Below are 26,367 nucleotides of genomic sequence, written 5' to 3' on the forward strand. Positions count from 1 at the left end.
AGTTTGACCTTTTTCAACTTCTAGGTTTTCGGAGTCAGTTTGACTCAAAACCCCCAAAATGCTACAGGCTGTGTTTCCTCTATGAAAGGAATTAGGTGTTTAGTAGGCGATAATAGATCCTGCCCGTGAGAGGGAGAAGAACGGGATAAGAGGGAGAAGAACGGGATAAGAGGGCGTAGAACGGGATAAGAGGGAGTAGAACGGCATAAGAGGGAGTAGAACGGGATAAGAGGGCGTAGAACGGGATAAGAGGGTGTAGAACGGGAGAAGAATGGGATAAGAGGGAGTAGAACGGGATAAGGGAGAAGAACGGGATAAGAGGGAGTAGAACGGGATAAGAGGGAGAAGAACGGGATAAGAGGGGAGAAGAACGGTATAAGAGGGAGTAGAACGGGATAAGAGGGAGAGGAACGGGATAAGAGGGAGAAGAACGGGATAAGAGGGCGTAGAACGGGATAAGAGGGAGTGGAACGGGATAAGAGGGAGTGGAACGGGATAAGAGGGCGTAGAACGGGATAAGAGGGCGTAGAACGGGATAAGAGGGCGTAGAACGGGATAAGAGGGAGAAGAACGGGATAAGAGGGAGAAGAACGGGATAAGAAGGAGTACAACGGGATAAGAGGGAGTAGAACGGGATAAGGGAGAAGAACGGGATAAGAGGGAGTAGAACGGGATAAGAGGGAGAAGAACGGGATAAGAGGGAGAGGAACGGGATAAGAGGGAGTAGAACGGGATAAGAGGGAGAAGAACGGGATAAGAGGGAGAAGAAAGGTATAAGAGGGAGTAGAACGGGATAAGAGGGAGTAGAACGGGATAAGAGGGAGAAGAACGGGATATGAGGGCGAAGAACGGGATAAGAGGGAGTAGAACGGCATAAGAGGGCGTAGAACGGGATAAGAGGGAGAACAACAGGATAAGGAGTACAACGGGATAAGAGGGAGAAGAACGGGATAAGAGGGAGTAGAACTGGATAAGAGGGAGAAGAACGGTATAAGAGGGAGTGGAACGGGATAAGAGGGAGAGGAACGGGATAAGAGGGAGAGGAACGGGATAAGAGGGAGAAGAACGGGATAAGAGGGCGTAGAACGGGATAAGAGGGAGGAGAACGGGATAAGAGGGCGTAGAACGGGATAAGAGGGAGTAGAACGGGATAAGAGGGAGAAGAACGGGATAAGGGAGTAGAACGGGATAAGGGAGAAGAACGGGATAAGAGGGCGTAGAACGGGATAAGAGGGGGTAGAACGGGATAAGAGGGAGTAGAACGGGATAAGGGAGAAGAACGGGATAAGAGGGAGAAGAACGGTATAAGAGGGAGTAGAACGGGATAAGAGGGAGAGGAACGGGATAAGAGGGAGTAGAACGGGATAAGAGGGAGAATAACGGGATAAGAGGGCGTAGAACGGGATAAGAGGGAGTAGAACGGGATAAGAGGGAGTAGAACGGCATAAGAGGGCGTAGAACGGCATAAGAGGGCGTAGAACGGGATAAGAGGGCGTAGACCGGGATAAGAGGGCGTAGAATGGGATAAGAGGGCGTAGAACGGGATAAGAGGGAGAACAACGGGATAAGAGGGAGTACAACGGGATAAGAGGGAGAAGAACGGGATAAGAGGGAGTAGAACGGGATAAGAGGGAGAAGAACGGGATAAGAGGGAGTAGAACGGGATAAGAGGGCGTAGAACGGGATAAGAGGGAGTGGAACGGGATAAGAGGGAGGAGAACGGGATAAGAGGGCGTAGAACGGGATAAGGGAGAAGAACTGGATAAGAGGGAGAGGAACGGGATAAGAGGGGGTGGAACGGCATAAGAGGGAGTAACGTATGAGTGTAATAGAGAGCGCAGAGGATATGAGGCAGAGGTGTTGTTATAAAGAAGTCACGCGTTGGGGGGGTGAGACGGTGGATTAAGTTCATTAATAGTCTATAAGATGTGAAAGCAGACGGTTTGCTTTCTCAGCGGCTACGACTCTTGTAGGAGCTGCGGTTAAGCTGGCGGATGATGGAGTCGGACTCTGCTGTCCTGCCGGCTCACCCGGTCGCCTTGCTTCTTCACCAGATTGCAATACCTCGATCAGACGCGCCAGCTGTGCCTCCCCCAGCAGCAGGGGGGCGACGCTGATGAACTTTGGGCACCCTTCGTGGCGTACCAAAAGTCTCTCCAAGTAGAAAGTGAAAGCTCCCCCACCACCCCGAGCCGCTCCAGGGCCCAGAGGGACAGAGTCAGGAGCCGTCCGCCGGCGTCTCTGGTCACACCGCCCAGCAAGAGGAAGAGGAAGAGCAAAGGTCAGACATCGGGGGGTGCTGGGAATATGCTAAGGAATTTTATCCTTAGCTTTAATTAGACGTAGAAACGTATGACGGCCCATCTAGTCTACTCATTCTTTCTACTGTAGAGACGCGGACCTCAATCCGTCCTTCCGTGGGACGGGCATAAAGCAATCCTGAATCTGTTTAAATACGCTTACTCCATTGGTTTCTTCGGATGGGAGGCTGTTCCATGTATCTACCACTCTCATGGCAAACCGTGGTGTTGATTATATCTGAAATATCTGTTTCTTTGGGAGATAGATCTACCACCTACCCTAAAGATCAGCCGTCTGTACCGCTGACAGCTCAAAGAGATAATCCCATCCCCCGCCTTTTATTTCCCGCTGTTGCACGCAGACCAGACATATACAGGCTTTCCGTCTCGTAATTCCTGTTAATCGGTGCTTCCTTTGCCCCTCGTTTGTCTGGAATCAGATGCTGTCGAGGACTCCAGTGTGATCACAGAGGGGGGAGGAAAAAGACCGCTGCCGTTAATGACATCCACCCTTCTGAAAGAAAGGAAGGCGCCCGCCGGTCCTGCGAGGGAGGAGGGGGAAGAAAGTGCCGACTCGGAGGCAGAATTTGAGCCAAGGTTAGTAAACAGCCACTTTTGTATCGTATCTTGAGTGCGCGCCCAGGGGTCTGTTCAGAAGTCGGCCCTTGGTCGCTAATCGCTAAGGAGCCGGGACAGGTCTGTGGAGCGGTCAGTAGCGGCTCTGCTTGCTTTGCGTAGAGTGAGTTTGGGGGAGTCGGAGCGTTTTACGTTAAGATGTTACTTCTGACTTCTATACTTTACATAAATTAATCCAAACTGGAGACACTGGGGTTAGGGAGTCATTTTCTACATTCCAAGTTGGCTCAGCACTTTTATGTCTCGATGTTCCTAATTGGAGCAGGGCTATTGGATGGATATATATAATATCTGGCTTCTCATTGGAGGAAGGATGGATCAGGTACGCTATTGGTCTCTCTCTGTGTATATATACAATCATTCAGGTAATTAGTACGGCCATGAAGGTGCAGAGAGGGTCCTCTGTACTCTGTAATATTTAAACATCTACCGCAACCTTATTGAGTACGATAAGGGGGGGTCCGTAACCGCGTTATTCTTCAGCTCCTCGGAACACTCGGCATCAAGTAGTCTACAAGGACATGGGCAGAAAATCAGATAGAAAAACAATTAATGCTCAGTTAAAATTAATCTGTAATAAAAATAATAATAATAGTATAATAATAATAGTATCTGTTTGCCTTCAGTCAGTCTATTATTGTCCGCCGCCATCTTGGGACATCGAGCTCCTTGGGCCGGCTACAGACCAAGACAGGAACCCCGGGAACGCTGAGCAGCAGCCTCCACCGGTGAGAAAAATTCAAGGTTTTCTGCTTTAAAATGCTTTTTCATAATTTAAAATATATATATCGTTTCCTTTTCTTCTTGCTATTTGACCTTTCACTGCGGAATATTTGGACACGGTTTGTTGTTATTCAAAGTTTGTGTGTCAGAGGCTGGTTTTACTCTTGTTTAGAGGGCTGATTGTCGCCGGTCCAAGTGGAAATGTGTTAAAACGTCCCTGTCAGGCCCATCTTCTGACCGGTGCCGGAGAGTTATCAGGTTCCCCCGAGAGGTTTATCCGCTGGAGTGCGAGGGTCTCCCCCTTCCGCTCTCCCTCTGCTTACTCTGCCGAGGGATCCAGGGAAGATCTGACGACGTCAGAAGGGGAGGTCGGTGACTCCAAGCGCTCTCAATGTAAATCTTCTTCTCGTCCTCAATAAATTATTTACTCAAGCGTATGCTATCCGTCTTGGACGAGTCTGAAGAGAATCCCAGCTATAATCGGGAAGGTTTGTGTCTTCGCTCCATTCTCCTGCTCCCAGTCTACAAGACTGACCGTTCCTGTCGTGGAGGATTAGTGGAAGGCAAAGGACAAGAGCCAGAAGAGACCTCCAGACCGTCCCTTACCTGAGGGGTTTCCAGAAAGTGGGACGTTCCTCTCTGCTGGTCGCAGGACCGTCTCGCCATATTTATCCCGCCAAGCGTTCAGCTACCAGACAGAGCTCGCATTCTGTGGCTGCCTCTTCAGAGCAACATCTCTGTTCCGGTGTGAAGGCCTCTGGGATATTCAGATCTCCCTCCTTCATGAATACGGCAGGTTTAGATATGATCCAGCTTTCCGGGGGCACGCAGACCCTAATGAAGCTTTGGTCTGGGGACATCACTTCCAAACACAGACTTCTGGGACTACCCTTTGGTGGGGGATCGCTTTCTGGATCTGATCTCAAATGCATCATTGCAAACGTCATAGTAGGAAAGAGCTCTATTTTCCTCGGTCCCATCACACATAACATCTCCTCTTTCCCAAAAGTTGGGGATTTCTCTCTGCTTCTGGGCGTAAATCCCGGCATCGGTGAGCGTTCACTGTGTCCTTCAGGATGGACGCTATGGTACTTCGTCTAGTCAGTGCTACTAGGGATCTTTATGCCCTCCGCGGACCTCCCGTTCTCCTTGTCCCAGGGCACCAGCACAGTATTAAACCACCCATAACAGTTCCGCGGCCACCACAGCACTCCAGATTCTCACTAAGATCCTGGCCTAAGGGTATCTCCTGCTACACCCGATCCACGTTTATTCATAAATAATTATGAACTGAGATATAAATCCCCTACGCAGACAGGAATGGGGCATTACCTCTCAAATAGTATGGGATCAACATGGGGACCAGAAGGACAGGGCTGTAGAGAGACACGATTGGCTTGGCCTACTTCCCCGACCACGTATCTGATGTACTGATGTGTGATTTAAGCTAAAACTGAATTTTCAGTCCCATAAAGCATTATTCTCGATTACTCGTACATCGCTCTCCTTTCATCGTTTAGGCTTACTTTAATGGAAGAGGAAGACGAGGACGAGGAAATTGTGATAGAGGAGGTAGAGAGCAGCTCGCCGTCTCCCGAGGGGGAGGAGGTAACTCTTTTACTGTTACTGGATACTGATCATACGCGAACACACCCTAACACCGACGTTCTCTTGCTTTCAGAGACCTATTGACCTGCTGGACTCGGCCATACTGGACAGTGAGGTGAGGGATGGTACCTACAGATAAAGCTTTATAGAGATATACACACACGCGTGATAGTAAAGCCAGGGGCCCTGTATATGTAAATGCATCCCGAAGAGATTCTTTACTTCCACGGGATGAATATCAAAGCTAAGCAGAACGTCAAGTCGTGTGAACTCATTTTTTTTTATGTGTTTATATAGAAATTTTAAATATAGATTAGGCTTTAGTCATCTAATAAAAGGGAATTTGCGGTTTGATGCCCCTCGCTTCACCAACGGCCAAGTTTCACCAATAAGAAGGGCTGAGCTGGCCCTGTACAGTATATGATGAGACTGATTTAAACATACACTATACGGGGCCAGCCAACAGAAGCTCGGTGGGGTTGGTCCTTCACAATGTACAGTACAATGCCCCTGCTTACCCTTCCTTTAATGAATATCCCCCACTGAGACTGCCTTTTAATTATTAGTAAACCAAACCGAGTACCATTTGCTTCATGAATGTCTTCTGGGTTTTCTCTCGGATATGCCATGTTTTTCTCACGTGTCTGTTCTTTACAGTTTGTTAAATTCTAGCTGAAAATGTCCGGCAGACACGATGTAGACTTAAAAAAGGCAAAGCTGTAAGAAAACAGTGATCCTGCATAGGCTTTACTTATCATACACACGTGTTACATGCAGTAAGCGTGTCGCGCTAGTTCCAAACATACATGATTTTATATATTCTCCTCCGTTCCATAGGATGAGCCGCCAGTGTGATGAGCCGGCGTGAGATTGCTTGCCTTGGACATCGCTTTCTCTACCGACCCGCGTCTGTTTGGTTTGTTAATTAAAAGTTGACAGTTGATTGCGTAATCCGGTGTGATTTGGTATTTTCACAGTGGAGTTTTTTTTTTATATAGAAAATGATACTTTGTTATATTTTAAACACCACATTATGTAGCACACAGCATCACCTCACTGCATGGGGGTCGCCTTCTAGCACAAGAGCCCTTCCACCCTTTGCCCTCATAGTGCATATTTAATATAGTTCATTCCGTTAAATGAACACGCTGGACACCAGATGCACTTTAATGAATAGGATAGCCGAGTGGTGCCCCCCTTGCAGTTACATGGGGGGAGTTTGTTGAAGCATTCATTTCCTGCAGACGCTGCATTCTATAAACTCTTATAAGATAGAACAGTATCTGAAAACTCAGACTCGTGAAGCAGCGCATTCTAATACAGAACAATCTCAGAACGCTCTGACTCCGCCATATACATTTTAAATTAATTAGTGGGACGCTGGGTTTCAGAATCCCGGAACATGGAACGTTGTGCAGTCTAAAATAGAACGGTATAAGAATTCTGTGACTTCCTGAGCACAGTCCATTCTAAATTAGAATAGTATCTTGATGTGTTTATTGTTCATTCTAAAATAGATTATTATTTAAACTCTCTGAACACCATGGATTCCAAAATACAATATTATTAAAATACTCTGCCTCGTTTAACACGCTGCGTTCTAAAACAGAAAAAATATCTGTAGGAACGATACACATACTAAAAAAGAACAATATTAGAACTATTTGACTCGGAACACTGTGCATTCTAAAGTACAACAGTATCAGCATTGACTTGGAACTTAAAATCGAACAATACCAGAATTTTCTGACTAAATGAACACCAGGCGTTCTAAAATGGGAAATTACAAATGGAACGTACATTCTAAAGTTATTTAAAAAATTAAAATGTGGAGAGAGTGATCACTAACATGCTTTCACTCTTTGGTTATTCCGAAAGAGAACTGTATTATAATTATCTGACTATTGCAACACTGGACATTCTAAAATAGAAAGGTATCCTAATTCTCTGACCCTACGAAAACTGTACATTCTAAAACATAAGAGTATCATCCCTTCGGTTAATAGAAAACTCTATATTCTAAAACAACATCAGAATGATGACTCTTGGAACGCTGTACATTCTAGAAAACATCAGCATTCTTTGACTGTTGGGACAGTAAATATAGTATCACAGTTGTGTGAATCGTGAAAGACTACATTCTAAAAAAGATGAGTGTAACAATTCTCTGAATTACTAAACTCAGTGCATTCTAAATTAGAACAGAGTCTGATTTGTGTGAATTCTCTGATTATACGATCACAATGAATTTGACATCGGAACATAATTATTTTGCTCTTTAACCCCTTAATGGGGTTTAAGAGGTGATCAAGGATGTCGCTGAAATGCATGGATAGCAAGGCATTCAGCGACACCGAACACCCACCTCAGGACGGGCCGCAAGATGGTGGCGCGTCCTGTAAAAACAATAACGTTTAAACAAGTTTCCCAGAGAATCTGGCTCCCCTTGCAGGTTGAGTAAAAACAATAAAGTTTAAACAAGTTTCCCTGAGAATCTGGCTCCCCTTGCAGGTTGAGTACATGTACTGCATTCAACCATGCACGTCAATGAAGCCCAGCTTTCTAATCACAGTGTGATAAGTAAAATGAATAAAAAAGAAGAAATAAAATAGTAAAAAAAAAAAAATAGTAAAATGTAAAAATATTTTTCCTCTGATGTCACCATCAGGGGAACATGCAAGCTCCAAAAAATGTAAATAAAAAATATTTTTATGAGCAAGTCCTAAAATTAGCACATTAGCTTAAAACAATTCTCACATGGAAAGAGTTAAAATACTGGCAGGTTAAATGCCCATGGGGTGTCTACTTTAACCCCTTAATGACAATTGCCGGTTCTGGCACGGCACGGAAAAACAAGTCGTTTACGACAAACGACGTGCCAGGACCGGCACGTCTTTAAACGGGTGCAGAAAGCGATCTACGTTCGCTTTCTGCACTCAAACGGCGTTGCTGTAATGCCTCGACCTCGAGGCATTCAGCAACGCCACGATCGGCACCAGGGGCCATGTCTGGCCCCTCCCCGGGGCGTCAACGCGGACGCCCGTTTTAAAAGCGTTTAGGAGGCGATCAACAATCACCTCCTAAACTTAAATGGTGTCGCTGGAATGCCTCGATTGGGAGGCATCCAGCGACACCAAACACTTACCTCTGGATGGACTGTGACCGCTCCGGGAAAAAAAAAAAATAAAGATGAAAAAGTTCGCTAGACGGTCTCCAGACCCTCTAGAGAACTCTGGCTCCACTTGCAGGTTGAATACAGGTACTGCATTCAACCATGCAAGTCAATGGAGCCCAGCTTTCTAATCACAGTGTGATTAGTAAAAATAAATTAAAAAATAAAATTAATAATAATTAGAAAAAAATAGTAAAAAAAAAACAGTAAAATGTAAAAATAATTTCCCACTGATGTCACTATCAGGGGAACCTTCAAGATGAAAAAAAAATTTTTTTAAAAAATTTAAAAAGACAAAAAAAATACAATATATATATAAAAAATATATTTTTGTGAGCAAGTCCTAAAATTAGCACATTAGCTTAAAACAATTCTCGCATGGAAAGAGTTAAAATACTGGCATATTAAATGCCCATGGGGTGTCTACTTTTAAAAAAATGTATGATTTGATGGGGTAAATTGAATTGGCCGGGTTCAACAATGTACCAATTAACACGGGGGGGAAGGATGGCCACACATCTAATTTCCAATAAGAAAAATGCACACGTACCAAATGTGGCCTTTTAGTTCCCCCCAAAAATGACAAACACATGCATATGGGGTATCACTGTACTCAGGAGATATTGGGGTGTCGTGTGACAGCGGCATATACCAGGAGCTGTAAATTCATACATAAGATAGGTGTGTGGGGGAAAAATACACACAAAAGAATACTACTGCAAACTTTGAAAAAATTGTGGTGGTAAAATGTGTGCATGCAAAGAGTTAAAATACCCTGGGGTGTCTAGTTTTCAAAAATATATGGTTTTGTTGGGCACGCTGAAATGGCCCGGCTCAAAGATGTACCAAATAGGGCATGGGCAGTGGATCCCCAAATGCCAAAGTTCAACATTGAAAAATGCGCATGTCCCAAATGTGGCCCTTTTGCCCCCAAACAGCCAGGCAAAATCATTCATGTGAAGTATCGCTGTACTCAGGAGATGTTGCTGAACACATATTGGGGTGTTTTATGATAGGACATATACCAGAACCTGTTTATTCATACCTGAAGTAAAATATGTGTGAAAAAACAAATGCAAAAAAAAATACTACCATAAAGTTTGACAAAGGCTGATGGTAGAATTAGTGCTTGGAAAGGGTTAAAATACTAGCATTTGGAATACCCTGGGCTGTCTAGTTTTCAAAAATATATGACTTGATGGGGTAAATTGCATTGGCCGGCTTCAAAGATACCCGAAATGGCACATGGGGGGAAGAATTACCAGATTTGGAAAAAATGGCTTTGAAATAGCAAAACGCTACCTGTACTTATTGCCCCATAATGTGTAGAAAAAAAACATAAAAACATTGGGTATTTCTAAACTCAGGACAAATAGTAGAATCTATTTAGCAGGTTTTTTCATTACCTTTTATAGATGAGTAAAAGATTTTTCAACTAAAAGTTAGAAACAGTAATTTTTTTCTAAATTTTTCACCATATTTTATACTTTTTTTTTAATAGTAAACAATATGATACAATCAAAACAATGTCATCTAAAGAAAGCCCTTCTTGTCCTGAAAAAAAACAATATCTAATGTGTGTGGGTTCAGTAAACGGAAAAGAAGAAAATTACAGCTAAACACGAGCAGCGCAGAAATGTTAAAACGGCCATTGTCACGAAGGGTACAAAAAGTAAAATCAGCCTTTGTCACGAAGGGGGTTAAAAAAAATGTATGATTTGATGGGGTAAATTGAATTGGCCGGGTTCAACAACGTCCCAATTAACACGGGGGGGGGCACACATCTAATTTCCAATTAGAAAAATGCACACGTCCCAAATGTGGCCTATTAGTTCCCAAAAACCCCACAAACCCATGCATGTGGGGGAGGGGGGTATGACTGTACTCGGGAGATGTTGCTGAACACATATTGGGGTGTCGTGTGACAGCGACATATACCAGGAGCGGTGAATTCATACCTAACATACAACGTGTGTGGAAAAAATAAATGCAAAAATATGGCTGGTGGTAGAATTAGTGCATGGAAAGAGTTAAAATACCAGCATTTGAAACACCCTGGGGTGTCTAGTTTTCAAAAATATATGGTTTGATGGGGTAAATTGCATGGGACGGCTTCAATGTCACCCCAAATATCAGAATTATCCGACTCTAGGGACAATTTGCTTTCTAAAATGAAACCGAATTATTTGACCCTTGCTGCACCGGGCATTCTAAAACAGGGTGGGGGCCTTCGACTGAAGATGATGAGGAGCCAATCGTGAGAGAGGATGAAGAAAGTAGCTCACAATGGCCTGAGTTGGGGGGGGGGTTTGGTCATATGTCTGAATATTGAACACAAAGAAGGGCTTGTATGTAGATACAGAACTCCACACGTGTGCCCGGAGCTAAACTGTCATACAAGTTCCACCATCTGGGGTGTTAATCGGACCCCCTGTACGTGTGAAAGCATCGCTATTATAACAACACTAAAGCTCATGTGTGACTTCATAAAACTTTGCCCTTTGTTGTCGGGCAGTCGGCATAAAACATAATCCAATATCTTGAAATACGGTATTGAGGTTTATTCACTAAAGGAAGCGTTGACAGGATGGTCGTGTTTCAGCTCCTTCACTATTCCTTGTAAAGGGCCAACTCCTTCCGCTGCAGAAATTGCTCGGGCCCCCCCCTGTATAATTTATGGTTTCATCCAGTGAGATTTCCTAAATCTCCTTGCACATTAAATTATACATTATACAGGGCAGACTCAGCCCTTGTCGTTGGAGAAACCCGTTGGCTGTTGGCCATTCGTAACGAACAATAAGGCGGCTATATCCTGTATACCGACATAGATTTTGTTCATAGTTGCCGCATTTGTTAAGATCTTTACTTGAAAACGCTGTAAGAAAACACAAACTACACTAAAGCGTATCTTCATTACCGATACACACGCGTGTTTATTCGCACACGCGGTTGTGGCGTGCGGTAAGTATGTTGCAGGAATTCCGTCGCATGTTTTTATATCCTCCCCCCTCCGTCCCACCGGATGATGCGGTTTCCCGTCGCTCGTCTTCTCCGCAGATCGCCTTCGGTTTAAGAGCTGACGTTTTCTGGGTTCTCCCAAAGTTAATTATTTTAACATTTAAAAGAATGCAGATGAAGTATCCGCAAAGTACTTTAACCGGCGTTCTAATTTGGTGAGGCTGTCCGGGCCGTCAGGCTGTCCCTTTAAACTAGCCAGATGCAGGGTATTTTTCCTGTTTCCCGGAGCGGCCTACCCCAGCCGGACGCTGTATGAGTCGCTTTGGGTCAGATATCGAACCCACGTGTGCGTCGGGACAGGGCGTTCGCTCCGAAGCCTGAGGAACCGGATCTGAAGCCCGGAGCTTGTGAGGGACGGTATCTGGAAAGAGAGGTTGAGTGGAGGCAAGTCCAGAAGAGACGGAGCGGAGAGTCGGCCGGAGACGTCCACCTGCATGGGAGAAGCGAGACGCAAGCAGAAGGTGACACCGAGGTCCGTGTAAAGGCGGGGGAGGGGCGGCATAGTAATGAAGACATGCCCGTCATCCAAAACACGCAAACCCGCAGAAATTAGAGAATTAATAACTGCCTTCTAAAAACTTTGAATGGGAGAAGCCCAGGGGCACTTCCCACCCTGCCCCCTTCCAGCCCTACCCTACCGCCTACAATCTGAAGGCCTTCTTCAGCCCAGCGGTACGGAGGCTGGGAACCCTTTGATGCAGAGAGAGAGAGGCTGCAATAATCGCATGACCATCAAGTACAGTAAATCACGACTATTTGCGGTGTTGCGGGTGGATGTTCGTAGCAGAAGCCCCCCCAGCCCCCCTCCGTTACCTTGAAGAGAGCGGAGAGCTGTGTCCCCCCGCAAATCCTGGGGATGCTCCAGGTAACGGACTGCGAGCCGGCCAGAAACTCCGCGGACTGCTCCGGACTGCTCAGATCCTGAGACACGCTGCGAGAGGAGACACAAACCGGATCCTCGCCTTAACCATTAACCCTTGAGACACAAACCGGATCCTCGCCCTAACCATTAACCCCTGAGACACAAACTGGATCCTCGTCTTAACCATTAACCCCTGAGACACAAACCGGATCCTCGCCCTAACCATTAACCCCTGAGACACAAACTGGATCCTCGTCTTAACCATTAACCCCTGAGACACAAACCGGATCCTCGCCTTAACCATTAACCCCTGAGACACAAACCGGATCCTCGCCTTAACCATTAAACCCCTGAGACACAAACTGGATCCTCGCCTTAACCATTAACCACTGAGACACAAACCGGATCCTCGCCTTAACCATTAACCCCTGAGACACAAACTGGATCCTCGCCCTAACCGTTAACCCCCTGAGACATTAACCCCCTGAGACACGCCGTCAGTGGAATGATAGAGGCGCGGTGCAGCCGGGGTATGTGACGTGACCGCTAACAGCGCTAGTCCTGATAGCCGATATTAGGGATGGCGAGATTCCCGCTGGTTACATTTGCAGATCTCCCGCCGTCTTCTCAGATCATCCGTCAAGTAAAAATATAAATTAAGATAACGGATTATCCTGTCTGTATTAATTACGGCCGTTAGCCGTAATGAGGGATTTATAGTCCGGTGGTCACCGTACGTGTTTAGGGGAGTACCGGTTCCGGGTTCTATAGATTTGCGTTATTAAAGCACACAGCGTAGAGGTCGCTCTTCGGTTTGTACTCCGTGATAACGACCTATAACATGCGAATGTGCGACGATGCCAAACGCTTTATAAAGGTGCCGCGCTTACCTGCTGGTTCCCTTCGGCACTGGTAGCTGGACACGGACGTTAATGGCCTGGCTGATGGGAAGGAGACAAAGACAAGCGTTACTGACGTTATAAAACAGAAAATCCCCCACGCTTATTACCAGGAACACCGTCTGCAGCTCCTCACCTTTTAGGACTCAAATCGCACCGCAGCTTCAGGTAAATCCGCAGGCGGCTAGAAGAAGCAAAAAGCACCGACTGATAGCGCTGCTGTGGTACGATAGTGATAGCGTTATATACGTATTATATACATGTATATGTACTGTAGGGTCTGCACACATGACCATCCGCGTATGTGGGAGCGAACATGCTGCATCCAAGCCGCCATATTGGAATTTGCCCCACAACTGGCCCTGTTCAGAAAGTATACCGCTATATACTCCTGCGGATGGCTTCACCAGCCCAGCATATATCTAACGCGGGGGGGGGGACCCTGTCACCTGCCCCCCGTAGCCTGGACGCCACAGAAGTGTTACCTGCTTCCGGCATCTCTCTCCAAGCTCGGGAAGACGTGGAAGGGAAGCGCGGAGGTGAGGCTGTCCGAGATCTGGTACTGCATGAGCGTGAGCTGCGGAACGAGAGAGCGCGGATGGGAACACCGTAACAAACCGTTCACCGGCACAGGAAGGAGGAATCGCCATGGCGACGGACCGTCCAACTTACCTCACCCTGGGGTGGGAGAACTTTCAGCACACGGCAGTTTTCAAATTCATCGAGCTGTATGGATTCGTGAAACTGGCAGCCGTCGACCCGCACGGCGGAGCCGTATCCTGCGAGCGAAAACCGGCGAGACGGGCACCGGGTTATACACAAGAAGAGCTTTCTAAAGAGACTGCAACGAGACATCTAGAAACACAGCGGGGAACACGATGGCTAACGAGAGATAGCGGACGGGAACGTCAGGAGGCGGTCTCTGGGTTCCCGGAGTGTGAGAAGGGGCCGGTATGTGAAGAGTGCTCACTCACCTCTCAGCTCAGAACTCCCCACGCAGAACTCTTCGCTGACGCCGATCCGCAGCTCTGACCGGGAGAGAGATCACAGTTTATAAATACAACCCCGGACGTTCCCCGACGCGGAAACGGACGTTACCGGAAAATACGGTCCAGACACAAATCCCTATCGCTGGGGCAGAGTTCAAGGGGTAAGACATAGAACGGGGTAAGAAAGGATCTCCAGCGATGAGATTCTACGCCTCGGTCGATAAAAGGTCTCAAACCAATTCGAACTACCATTCTAGTGCACTGATCCATTAACCCTTTCCATTCACACGGCTAGTGGCCAACAGACTGGCGGGGGCGGCCCAGATGGAGGCTTTCATTTTAGGAGGTGAGAGGCAGAGACGTTTTCTTTGACTTTGTGTCCCGTTTATTACTAAGGAACATCGTAATCTCAGATTGGTTGGGTTCAGCCTGTTGGTTACCTGGGCAGTTGGGGAAGAAACTTTTGAGCCTCAGCTCCCCCTGAACATCAGCCTTCAGCAGAGAACCCTGTGTGAGAAAAACACGTGAGTGACAGCAAGGAGTGAAGCCTTCTACCGGGCGAGTACCAACAGAGACCACTAAGAGTGTGCCCCTCTATCACAGACCGGAGGTGCTGGGAGTCTGCCCCTCCCCCCGCAGGGCGACACAGACAGGGGGTGCTGGGAGTCTGCCCCTCCCCCAGCAGGGCGACACAGACGGGGTGCTGGGAGTCTGCCCCTCCCCCAGCAGGGTGACACAGACAGGGGGTGCTGGGAGTCTGCCCCTCCCCCAGCAGGGTGACACAGACTGGGGGTGCTGGGAGTCTGCCCCTCCCTCCGCAGGGCGACACAGACAGGGGGTGCTGGGAGTCTGCCCCTCCCCCAGCAGGGCGACACAGACAGGGGGTGCTGGGAGTCTGCCCCTCCCCCAGCAGGGTGACACAGACAGGGGGTGCTGGGAGTCTGCCCCTCCCCCAGCAGGGTGACACAGACTGGGGGTGCTGGGAGTCTGCCCCTCCCTCCGCAGGGCGACACAGGGGGTGCTGGGAGTCTGCCCCTCCCCCAGCAGGGCGACACAGACAGGGGGTGCTGGGAGTCCCCAAAGAACACTCACATTTGCTCCTATGGCCACCGTCATGCGCTCGATGACATCCAGGAAGATCTCATTTTGATCCCCTTGTTGCCGCGACGTCAGGACAGGCCGACTGGAAGCTGAACTCGGAGCTACTTTATTCTGCTGAGTGTCTGCTCCAAACTGGGGAGGAAAAACACGGAGAGCTACTGTGAGAGAGAGTGACGGGATTAAACCCAGGGCCACGACGGGTTCCTGTAGTGAATTTACCAGCCCCACGCTGCTCAGGTCCAGCAGACTGAAGGGCTTCGTGGCCACGGGGTCGGACTGGATGAAATTCTTCAGCATGTCTGTGGATGTAGTCTGCACGTAGCCATAGTCCTGCGCGACATAAAAATCAAGTCGTTGGTCAAGTGTTTACCGCAGGGTGCAAACGCATAAAGCCACCTATCACGCGCAGCCAGCCAGCCTTCAGGTATCGCTGGTCAAGCACGTGTGTGATCGTTACTCACCAGTATCTCATCCAGGAGCTCGTAGATCAGCGCAAAATTGAGGCTCACAACCGCCTCGCTGAGGTCCCCGCAATAATCCCGGATCAAGGACGCCAGTCTGCGAAGAGAGGGAAGAGGGGCGAGATCTACTACACGGGTCGACGCAAAGCAATGTGTCCGTTAATAAATCCCGCAGGGGTCATAGAGTACATCAACAGCGGTCAGAATATGACTTCCTATAGTAACGGCAGCTTGTTCTCACAACCAACTAGCGGGTTAATATCCGCGCAGCGTTCGGGGGGGGGGTGTCTGAGCGGGGATTCCGAGGATAAACATATCATTCTAGATAATTGTGTGTTTTGGGGCGAGGCTTCCGTACCGGTTCAGGAGATCTATGTACATGAACGGCGAGTCGGCGGCGCAGATGCTGATGACGAAATACAGACCCTTGTGGCGGGTGTGGATGAAGTGCGACCCTCCGTATTCCTGGCGGAGAGAAAGCAAACAGACGTGATGTGAAAAGAGCTGCAACGCCCCGTCCTGCCAGCGGGTGGCGATGTACAGTTTACCCCACAAACCTCTTACAGGTCAGGCTTTACCGGGCTCGGTGCCTCGTACCGGGTAATTCTCCCGGCCCGGGGGGGAACTCGTGTAGGAAATCAGTCAACAGTCATCTCAAAAAATAACATTTCCATTTCAGGGCTTTTTTTTTTACCGTTATTACTATTATTTATAAGAGAAAGGGGATAGGAGCTACGGCCAGTTTATCGCACTTTTCTAAGTATCTCACTCACTGAGTGCCGGGGAAATAATTACTGCGATTAAGAATTGTTTATAAAAAAAGAAAATAAGTGACTTTTGCGTTTTCTTTAAAATAACAGAAGAAAATACTTAAAAGCTGTAAATAAATATCGGGCTCTTAAGTATCATTTCTGTAATTTAAAAAAAAACGCAAAAGCCACTTATTTTCCTTTTGTAAAATAATTCCTAATCGCGATAATTATTTCACTGCCACGTCGTTCAACCGTTTCGGCGAACGTTTTTATTGTTTATTTTAATGACATTCCGGAGACATCGGGTAGTCTTTTGCGGACCTCCTTCCTAGGATGGTGCGTCAGGGTGAGTGAGATCTAGAACGTCGCACGCAGGTGTATGAATTCGGGGTGATCTAGAACACTCACCGTGACCACAGGGGCCTGATCCGAGGGAAGGGACGACAGCTTCAGATAGAGACCGTCGGCCGCGCTGGAGCGCGTGGAGGAGCTGCGGTCTGAAGCAGTCGATAAGGAGCGTAGGCTTTCCGTGAAACCCCACCGCATTCTCGGACATGTGTGTCTGCGCGAGTGTCTGGGTGCGTTTGCGCGGGCGTACGTCAGGGGGGTGCGTCTGCCTGAGCGTCAGGGGGCGCACTTACATGGGTTTCGGGGTGCTTGCCCCGGCGTCCAGGGTGAGTGTGTTTACATTTTTACCCGCAGGTAACACATTTTTAAGCAGGGGGTTATCCAAAATACTCGAGACCAGAACTAGTTCGGATCAGTTATCTGTCTTCTCACCTCAGGCTTCCCCCGCGGACCCCAAGCGCTTCCGGATAAGGGATTCCCGGATAAGGGATTCTCGGATAAGGGACACTCAACCTGCATTTTGTTTGAGGGTCGGCTTATCCGCGAGTACATGTACAATTGCGTTAGTGGGAGCAGCCATCTTTCTTTTACACGCAGACGAGGTGACTAAAGTGCTGTAATCGTACGCGACAAACCAGAAGTACACAGCTTATACAGCGCTCCATAGCTGCCAATCACCCCAGCTTGGTTGGGGCAGTCCTGAAACCATTTATCCTGACAGCGCACCGTTCCGAGTGTGTCGAGTGTGTGACGCGCCTTTTGACAGTGAAGGATACAGTCCTTGTGTATCAGGAGGTCGCCTTTGGAGGACAGGATGAACAGCTGGGAGATCATAATGGCGGCTGGAAAACAGCAATAGCAAATAATGGGTTTAACACCGAATATACCCTGGGTATTACTCCCCTAACTGTAAGGGGGGCAAATGGGGCCCCTTGCCGGGCGGATTGTTGCCCCGATGTCTCCTACAATAAAACATACACCGTCTATACGGCAGTACATTGTGAGGCAGCCATCGGGTCAGTCACCTTACGCCAAATTGCCATTCAAAACTAGAAGCAAAGACTATACATGTTGGAGGAAGCATAGGAGATCTTTACATGAACACAGGTGACTCAGCCATGACCTCAGGTGGCCCACTGACAAACCGCCTGTGAAGACCTCTTACATCAGGAAAACTGGAGATTTAGGTTTTTATGCCTTTATTTTTTACCCAGCAAAATCATGAATGGCAGATAATTGAGTTACCCCTGCCTCATGTGAACTACTACTCCCAACATGCTCAGTCAGCTTAATCTACCACTGAGGCAAATCCCGCAAACTTTCATTAAACAACAACACTAAATTCTACACTGAAGTGAAGGGGTCAGCGAACTGCTATGGTTGCCCAGATGTTTTAAGATGGCATTATTTAGTCAGAACTCCCATCAGCCTCAGCCTCCTAAGAACTGACATGGAGTCAGACGTGTTTCCTCGCGTAAATAGTTAACGGCTTGCTTTGTACATTAATTCCGTGAGGTAAGAGCAGTGGAAGCTTCTCATCGCAAATGCGCGGGAAAACGCAACACGAAGTCTCGCTATTCGCTGGTCTCAAACATAGCGGCTGGTGATTGGCTCAGAAAGCCGTCGCACAGCCGACAACACTCCAATTGTGGCAGCCCTCTCGCTGAGAATCGATTAACTGATCTCATTGGCGCTCAAGACGTTACTATGCTCGACACCCGGTTGCTAAGGGAGGGACAACTATCATAACAACGGCTGGCCAATCAGTGCAAGAGGAGAGAAATAACCCGCGAAAAGAAAGCCCGCGAAGCGGTGCAGTGTTTCTGTGCAGCAGTGTTCGTTCCCCTCTCACGCCATCATGCCGCGGGATTACCAGGCCGACAAAGGTAACTGCGGGAAATGGGTGCCGCTCGGGACGCGGGGTATGGCAGCGCCTGTGGGCGCGGCGGAGGTTTCACGCTAGGGCTCTGTCTGCGCAATTATGTAGAATGCGAGGGCAACAAATACGCCAGCACTCGGCTCTGTACAGCCGGGAACGACTACCGGGGCTTGGAAGGGGCAAAATGCTGCTTAGTGCCTCGCTGATTTACCCAGGGGTATGAGGAATTGCGGGGGTGGTTGTGTGGGCCTGCGCTCGAGGTGTATGTGTATATGTGTGTGTGTGTGTATATATATTCTGCTAGGGGCTGATGAGCTCAGTTTATCCCCCCCGAATATTAGGTCACTAGCGTGGTTAGTCCCGTTGTCTCCTGCCGCTCACCCCCTCCCGACACGCACCCCACTACTACCCCTAGGAGGCAGCGGATACTTGGAATCCGCTACTTCCCCAGGCGGATTTATATATACGGTAATTTCCATCCCCCGCCTGGGCGCATACACTGTCGGTTCGATAGTATCCGTGTAGTTGGTTCACCTACCCCCAGTCTGCTCCGCTTGCTTCAGTTGCTCTTCCTGGGGGTATTAAATACTTGCAGGTTGCATTATATACCACGTTCGGGGGTAATTTTGGTATTTGGTGATTTCCTCCGGTCTGCACACCGGCTGTAAACAGTGCTTCCGGTTCCCGGGTCACTTCCGGCAGCGGCGGGTGTCACATGACCTGAGCTGCCTCTTTGTACAGAGCGTTAGTAGTACAGAAAGTGAACCAAATAACCAGAAAGGCCTGGAGGGCAAGAGGGGCAATTAGCCTCTTAACGGGAAAACTGCCTCTTTATTACTGATGATGGAATAAAAGATTCTAATTCTGTTTCTTGTTTTTGCCCCATAATGTTTTCAGGCGGCTGCATATCAGATATTTGTCTGATCCCCAATCTACTAAACACCCCCACTCCTTATCATACCGTCTGTGGGAGACAATAGAATGGCTCAGTCTTAAGCATCCTCCTGGACAGTCTGGTTAGTCCTATGGAGGGGCAGACTTCATTATCCTTGCTGTAAAGGATCCCCTCAGTGTGGTGCTTGAGCAGGGAAAGTCACCCAAAATATCCCCTGATGGGTAACAACGGTGGCCTGCAAATAAAGGCTACTGGGGCAAATTGAGAAACAAGGCTTTGTCACTGATGACGTACATTACTGTATACAGTGCTGGGGGGGAGGCTATTACTGTATACAGTGCTGGGGGGTTATATTACTGTATACAGCACTGGGGGGGCTATTACTGTATACAGCGCTGGGGGTTATATTACTGTATACAGTGCTGGGGGGGAGGCTATTACTGTATACAGTGCTGGGGGTTATATTACTGTATACAGCGCTGGGGGGTTATATTACTGTATACAGTGCTGGGGGTTATATTACTGTATACAGCTCTGGGGGGTTATATTACTGTATACAGTGCTGGGGGGTTATATTACTGTATACAGTGCTGGGGGGGAGGCTATTACTGTATACAGTGCTGGGGGTTATATTACTGTATACAGCGCTGGGGGGTTATATTACTGTATACAGTGCTGGGGGGGCTATTACTGTATACAGTGCTGGGGGGTCTATTACTGTTTAAAATCTGTCTACACTTTTCTGATCGCAGTCGGTGTCGGTTATTGTAGTAACTGCAGTTCCCATCATCCTTGCGTCTTTGGCTTCCAGGAGTTTTACTTCAGCTGCACAGTGACCCCGTTTGGTCTCTTCTATGAGGGTGGGGGTCTGCGCTTGCGCTTTAAACGCTCTGTTATTGTTGAATGCAGCTCTTTGCTATTGAGGATTCAGTAGTTCGGTGGGTTTTTAGAAGCCTTAGTGTCAGACGTCTCCCTTTCCCGCAGGCCGGCGCGGCGGTGGGATAATGGGGGTGGGGGTGCACTGAGGACATGTCGGCGCATGCTCCCCGCTCAGATGCCTGGCTGTGCTGTTCGCTGTACCGACGGCCGCCTGCTAACGGGTTTAAGAGACGCCCTGCTTCTTGTAGTCATATTTAGGACGCGTTCTGTGGATGGGAATAACGCGGCCGTTACTGCCCCTTGCGGCGACCTAACAGCGTTTATTATCTTTGCCTACAGAGAAATTCAAGACTTTCCTGCAGGAGTTTTATAAGGATGACGAGCTGGGAAAGAAGCACTTCAAGTATGGGGTTCAGCTGGTGAGTGTGAAGAGCGTCTGTATTCATATTTCCATCATCTTTCATGCTATAAAGCAGATGTATATCTTTAGACAACGTTCTGATCGTATTGTGACTCCTAACCGGTCGAATGGCCGATCTACTTTGTCTTGTTCAGGCTAACGTTGCTCACAGGGAGCAGGTCGCCCTGTACATCGACCTCGACGACCTGGCGGAAGAGGACCCGGAGCTGGTCGACTCGATCTGCGAGAACGCCAGGAGATACACGAACCTCTTCGCCGACGCTGTCCAGGAACTGCTGCCTCAGTACAAGGAGAAAGAGGTGGGTTAAGGCGATGGGGAATCTCTAAAGGGGTCCGCATTAAATGACTGGGGGGGGATTTGTCCATCTAGTGATGTCTGATCGGACACTAGAACAGTTCTAGATAAATGGGTACGATTGGTTTGGTATCTGGCGAGCGCCGCTGTCAGACACTTGGTTGTAAGAGGTATTTAAACCTGATGGGGGGAGGGGGGCTGACTTGCTTAGGTATTGAGACCTGATGGTTTGTGGTGTTTGCAGCTGGTGCTGAAAGACTCCTTGGACGTCTATATAGAACACAGGCTGATGCTCGAACAGCGAGGGAAAGACCCCAATGAGCTTCGGGATGCGCACAACCAGTACCCTTCCGAGCTCATGCGCAGATTGTGAGTAAAGAGATTAATGCCTGATCTTCAAGCATAGAGAACGTTTGTAGGAATGCATTTTATAAAAGAAATCCCCGTCAAACCATTTCACAGATCTTTAGACGTGCGTTTAGTATCTGCCCCTCTCTGAGGAAGCATCGGATTATTGTGCGTCTCTCAATCAACACGGGGCTCTTTAATGTAAAATCGCCTCTTAGGATCGGGGGAATGGATTGTTTAGCGCGTTCTGCAGTTTGTGATCATTGCACAACTCCGTGATTGGGTTCCTCCTCGTCTGAGACCGTGTCTGCTCTCTCTCCTCCTATATAGCGAGCTTTACTTCAAGGCCCCAAGCAGTGCCAAGGCCCGCGTGGTCAGGGATGTGAAAGCGGAGTCCATTGGCAAGCTGGTCACCGTCCGGGGCATCGTCACCAGGGTCACAGAGGTGAAGCCTATGATGGTGGTGGCAACTTACACGTGTGACCAGTGTGGTGCGGAGACCTATCAGCCGGTGAGTGATAAGGGAACCTGGTTTAGCTTTGAAATCTGCGGCTTCGTCGGTGTGGATAGCCGGTGTGTTGGCGAAATAACTTTTTAGTTCAGACTTTGTAAAGTGTATCATTTATATTCTGGGATACAATGCAATTGTTTGACGTAGCGCGACTCTAATCCTCATTGATGACTTATAGCCCCGAATTACCAAGGCACCAAACCTTTGTCGGAATTGTTTTTAATGCTTAAATGTAACTTTAGAAGCGTTTTTATAAGCTGTGTATTAATAATTAAATGTATTCTCTCTCTCCCCCTAGATACAATCTCCAACCTTCATGCCTCTCATCATGTGTCCCAGCAAAGAGTGTCAGACTAACCGGTCCGGCGGCCGGCTCTACCTGCAGACCCGCGGCTCCAAGTTCATCAAGTTCCAGGAGCTGAAGATACAGGAGCATGTGAGTTACACAAATGGCACTTGGCGTATTGATTTAAAAGAACATGGCGGCCCTTACGGTTTAGCTCCAGGAATGTTAGAGCGGTCAGGACCATGCGTTTAGTACGGCTGAATAACCGAGGTGTCTCCTCTCCCCAGAGCGACCAGGTGCCAGTCGGTAATATTCCTCGCTGCATGTCGGTGTTCGTGCGAGGGGAGAACACGCGTTTGGCACAACCTGGAGACCATGTTGGCATCACAGGAGTCTTCCTGCCCATGCTGAAGACCGGGTTCAGGCAGGTGGCGCAAGTAAGTGTGGGGGGGACTTCTGTCCGAGCTCGGCGGCCATGGCATGCGTTCAAACTGAGTAACAGTGATCTGTGAGGGTTTTATTACACTGATAACTTGTCTGTCCTTCAGGGACTACTCTCCGAAACGTACATGGAGGCTCATCGATTGGTGTTGATGAACAAGACGGAGGATGATGAGTTGGGAACAGAGGAACTGAGTGAAGAGGAGCTGCAGCAGATCACAGGTCCGGTGAAATGATTGTTTTTGGTTTCTATATAGACTGTCTCTACCAAGATGCCGTCTAATCTGCTCACAATAACCGAGACTGGTACATTCTCCATACAGAGGAGGATTTCTACGAGAAGCTGGCAGCCTCCATCGCCCCTGAGATCTACGGCCACGAGGACGTGAAGAAGGCGCTCCTGCTTCTGCTAGTGGGTGGCGTTGACCACTCTCCCCGTGGCATGAAAATTAGAGGTCGGTGGAAGTTTTTCAATTCAGCCTTTGACTTTTTGGGACTATAAGCATGAATTCTCATGTAATATTCTGAATGTTCCGTCATTTTTCTCCAGGAAACATAAACATCTGCTTAATGGGAGATCCAGGAGTAGCCAAATCTCAGCTTCTGTCCTACATAGACCGTCTGGCGCCACGCAGTGAGTGCTGGGGGTTGCTCTCTGTTCATTGCATGCCCACTACTTGAATAATCGGACGAGACCTTCCTGTCATAACTTAATTTTTATTTTATTATGGAATGCGGGGTATTGTCCGGAGGTTTGTGTTAAACGGCAGTCTTCCCTCCGCCTTTTAGGTCAGTACACCACGGGCCGCGGCTCCTCTGGGGTTGGTCTCACGGCCGCCGTGATGAAGGATTCGGTGACCGGAGAGATGACCCTGGAAGGTGGCGCGCTGGTTCTGGCAGATCAGGGTGTCTGCTGCATTGACGAGTTTGACAAGATGATGGACACTGACAGGACAGCCATTCACGAGGTCATGGAACAGCAGACCATCTCCATCGCCAAAGTAAGCGATGCGTTTCTGTGTCCTCCTTGCTTAAGACTTCATGTTTTTGGAGCTTACTGGTAAAGAACGTGTGATTTTGTGTTAACTTGGTCTCTTTTTCTCTGTCTTCAGGCTGGGATTATGACCACGCTGAACGCACGTTGCTCCATCCTCGCCGCCGCCAACCCTGCCTACGGAAGATACAACCCCAAGAAAACGGTGGAACAAAATATCCAACTTCCAGCGGCCCTGCTTTCCAGATTTGATCTACTGTGGCTTATCCAGGACAAACCAGACAGGGACAACGACCTCAGGTGTGATTGGTTATTCTTGGTTTAGGTTGGCAATCAACTGGCATAAGACTTGTTCTTGGCACTTATGGAGTCTGTGTATACCATGCCTGTCTGGACAAGTACTGCACGTCCAGCGGGGATGGCCAGATGCCACGGTCTTAACCCTGTTTGGCTCACAAAGTACCTCTGTTTCCCCTCTTGCACTCAGGCTCGCCCAGCACATCACCTATGTCCATCAGCACAGCAAACAGCCGCCTTCTCAGTTCCAACCCATGGACATGAAGCTCATGAGGTGAGTCCTCGCTCGGCCGCGGGTTCTTGTGGAGGTGCGCGGGGTGAGTGTCTGACCGTTGTGTTGACCGTGTCCTGCCCTCGTTCTCCAGGCGTTACATCACAATGTGCAAGCGCAAGCAGCCCGCCATACCAGAATCCCTGGCTGACTACCTAACGGCCGCCTACGTAGAGATGAGGAAGGAGGCGCGGACCAACAAGGACACCACTTTCACGTCCCCTCGAACCCTGCTGTCTGTCCTGAGGCTCTCCACTGCTCTGGTGAGTGACGTCTAGTCCGGCTGGAGAGAGCGGAGACCTGCGCATGCCATTCCTCGAGCGCCTACTCCGCCGTCGCACCTTGTCCCGCGGGCTTCAAAGTGCTGTTCGTGCAGGTAGCTTTTCTGATGGACCTACTGTGTGGGCAGCACTTCCCAAGCCCGTGGCGACGCTTACGCGTGCGAGCCGTGCCCCCCGAGACCGGCCGGTGTTGACAGGCAGAGACAGGAGCAAGTGCTGGTGAGTTCCTGAGAGCATTGCACTTGTCTCGGTCTGACAGTGTTGGCAAAACCCTGCAACGAAAAGGCCGCTGATTCTTCGTACGGTAACATTTCTCTTATCATGCAAGATACGTTATCTCAAACTCATTTATTGTCTAAGAAATCCTGTGTACTTTTCTGGAACTGCTCTGGTTGTTGCTTTCCTTGGAGATTTGGACAGACCTGTACTGACTGATGCCCTTGGCGTTACGGGTATTAAGTTTAGACGGATAATTCTAAGCGGTGCGGAGGTGATACAGACCATGAGTTAAGCCGCCAGAAACATCCGCTGGCTCTGGAAACGATAAATATTTAAAAGCCAGTTAAGCGAAGGAGGGTTGGGGGATATTTAAGGCGGCGCTCCTCAAGGGACACCTAACAGTCAGATTTAGGCATCACTCAGGTGTCGAAGGTGTTAGGAACTTAAACACACTCCAGACACCGGAGTGATGCCTAAATCCTGGACCGTTGGGTGAGGGTTGAGGAGCGCTGATGGCTGAGTGACTGTCAGTCCTCCCCGGCTGTACCTTGGGAGATGTGAATCTGAATACACGGAACATCGAGGAGCGGAATCCTTGCGTATGATTGCTCTAAGGAATCTTGTACTTCCGGCCCCGTCTGTGTAACGCTCGCTTTCTCACCCTCGCTAGGCCCGGCTGCGTCTGGAGGATGTCGTAGAAAAGGAGGATGTGAACGAGGCCATGAGGCTGATGGAGATGTCCAAAGACTCTCTGCTAGGGGACAGAGGGCAGACAACCAGGTAATGCCGTGGGCCAGAGCCCCTTAACTATGGGCCGATGGTCCTTTACGACTTACTGGTGGGTCAGGTCACCTGCCAGGCTAATAAAGCTGTGCGCATGGCTAAGGTAGAGTCTCACCCGCCCCCTTTGCCGTCTCTCACCCCGCCCCCTTTGTCGTCTCTCACCCGCCCCCTTTGCCGTCTCTCACCAGGACGCAGCGGCCGGCTGACGTCATCTTTGCCACGATCCGTGAAATGGTCCCGGAGAAAGGTGCCCGGAGCGTGAAGTTCTCGGAAGCGGAGCAGCGCTGCGTGTCCAAAGGCTTCACGCCGGCGCAGTTTGAGGCCGCCTTGGAAGAATACGAGGAACTCAACGTGTGGCTGGTAAACCAAGCCCGCACCAAGATCACCTTCGTCTAGCACTCGCCGCACTCTACACGCCGGCCCTCGGATGTTCTGTCCTCGCACGCTAAGCTCTCTCCGGTGTACGGCGTTCCGCGCGCTCTGCTGCATGGAGGTTCATGCGAAGAAACAAGTTTTATTGTAATTTCTGCGTATTTGGGGTAAAACCTTGGACTCTAATACTGCCCCTCGCCCTATAAATCATTCCTGGATACGGGACGTCGTAGATCAGGGATTTTTGACTTTTGTAGCTCAATAAAGACTCTTTATTAGTAAAAAAAACCTTCATGTATTTTCTTTTAGGTTACTCCGAATCCAGT

At 48.7% G+C, this 26,367-nt stretch overlaps 3 protein-coding genes across 3 annotated transcripts in view; 2 read left to right on the forward strand and 1 right to left on the reverse strand.

Annotated features, from left to right (window-relative positions):
* Positions 1-6,207, forward strand: part of STAG3 (stromal antigen 3) — a 40,154-nt gene extending 33,947 nt beyond the window's left edge. The window contains exons 28-33 of the mRNA XM_053463881.1: positions 2,055-2,281; positions 2,741-2,897; positions 3,563-3,664; positions 5,180-5,267; positions 5,341-5,382; positions 6,105-6,207. Coding sequence (XP_053319856.1) covers positions 2,055-2,281; positions 2,741-2,897; positions 3,563-3,664; positions 5,180-5,267; positions 5,341-5,382; positions 6,105-6,122 — 634 coding nt within the window. The 3' untranslated portion in view covers positions 6,123-6,207. The remainder of the gene's footprint in view (positions 1-2,054; positions 2,282-2,740; positions 2,898-3,562; positions 3,665-5,179; positions 5,268-5,340; positions 5,383-6,104) is intronic.
* Positions 6,208-11,634: 5,427 nt separating this feature from the next.
* Positions 11,635-19,445, reverse strand: AP4M1 (adaptor related protein complex 4 subunit mu 1). The gene is made up of 15 exons (XM_053463607.1): positions 19,287-19,445; positions 17,646-17,711; positions 16,930-17,018; positions 16,128-16,234; positions 15,770-15,866; positions 15,528-15,638; positions 15,300-15,440; positions 14,648-14,714; positions 14,193-14,246; positions 13,891-13,997; positions 13,704-13,795; positions 13,355-13,402; positions 13,210-13,260; positions 12,271-12,388; positions 11,635-11,887 (listed from the first exon to the last, which is right to left on the reverse strand). The coding sequence occupies exons 2-15, from the start codon at positions 17,701-17,703 to the stop codon at positions 11,690-11,692; spliced, it is 1,338 nt and encodes a 445-aa protein (XP_053319582.1). The 5' UTR covers positions 17,704-17,711; positions 19,287-19,445; the 3' UTR covers positions 11,635-11,689.
* MCM7 (minichromosome maintenance complex component 7) lies at positions 18,635-26,329 on the forward strand. Its single transcript, XM_053463606.1, has 16 exons — positions 18,635-18,755; positions 20,862-20,941; positions 21,078-21,242; positions 21,483-21,607; positions 21,917-22,097; positions 22,396-22,533; positions 22,671-22,820; positions 22,932-23,046; positions 23,148-23,279; positions 23,375-23,458; positions 23,614-23,825; positions 23,937-24,118; positions 24,306-24,389; positions 24,481-24,649; positions 25,557-25,666; positions 25,858-26,329. Exons 1-16 carry the CDS (start codon positions 18,728-18,730, stop codon positions 26,063-26,065), a joined length of 2,163 nt encoding a protein of 720 aa, XP_053319581.1. The 5' UTR covers positions 18,635-18,727; the 3' UTR covers positions 26,066-26,329.
* The last annotated feature ends 38 nt before the right edge of the window (positions 26,330-26,367 follow it).

This window comes from Spea bombifrons, chromosome 4, assembly GCF_027358695.1.
Source record: "Spea bombifrons isolate aSpeBom1 chromosome 4, aSpeBom1.2.pri, whole genome shotgun sequence".
NCBI lineage: Eukaryota > Metazoa > Chordata > Amphibia > Anura > Pelobatidae > Spea > Spea bombifrons.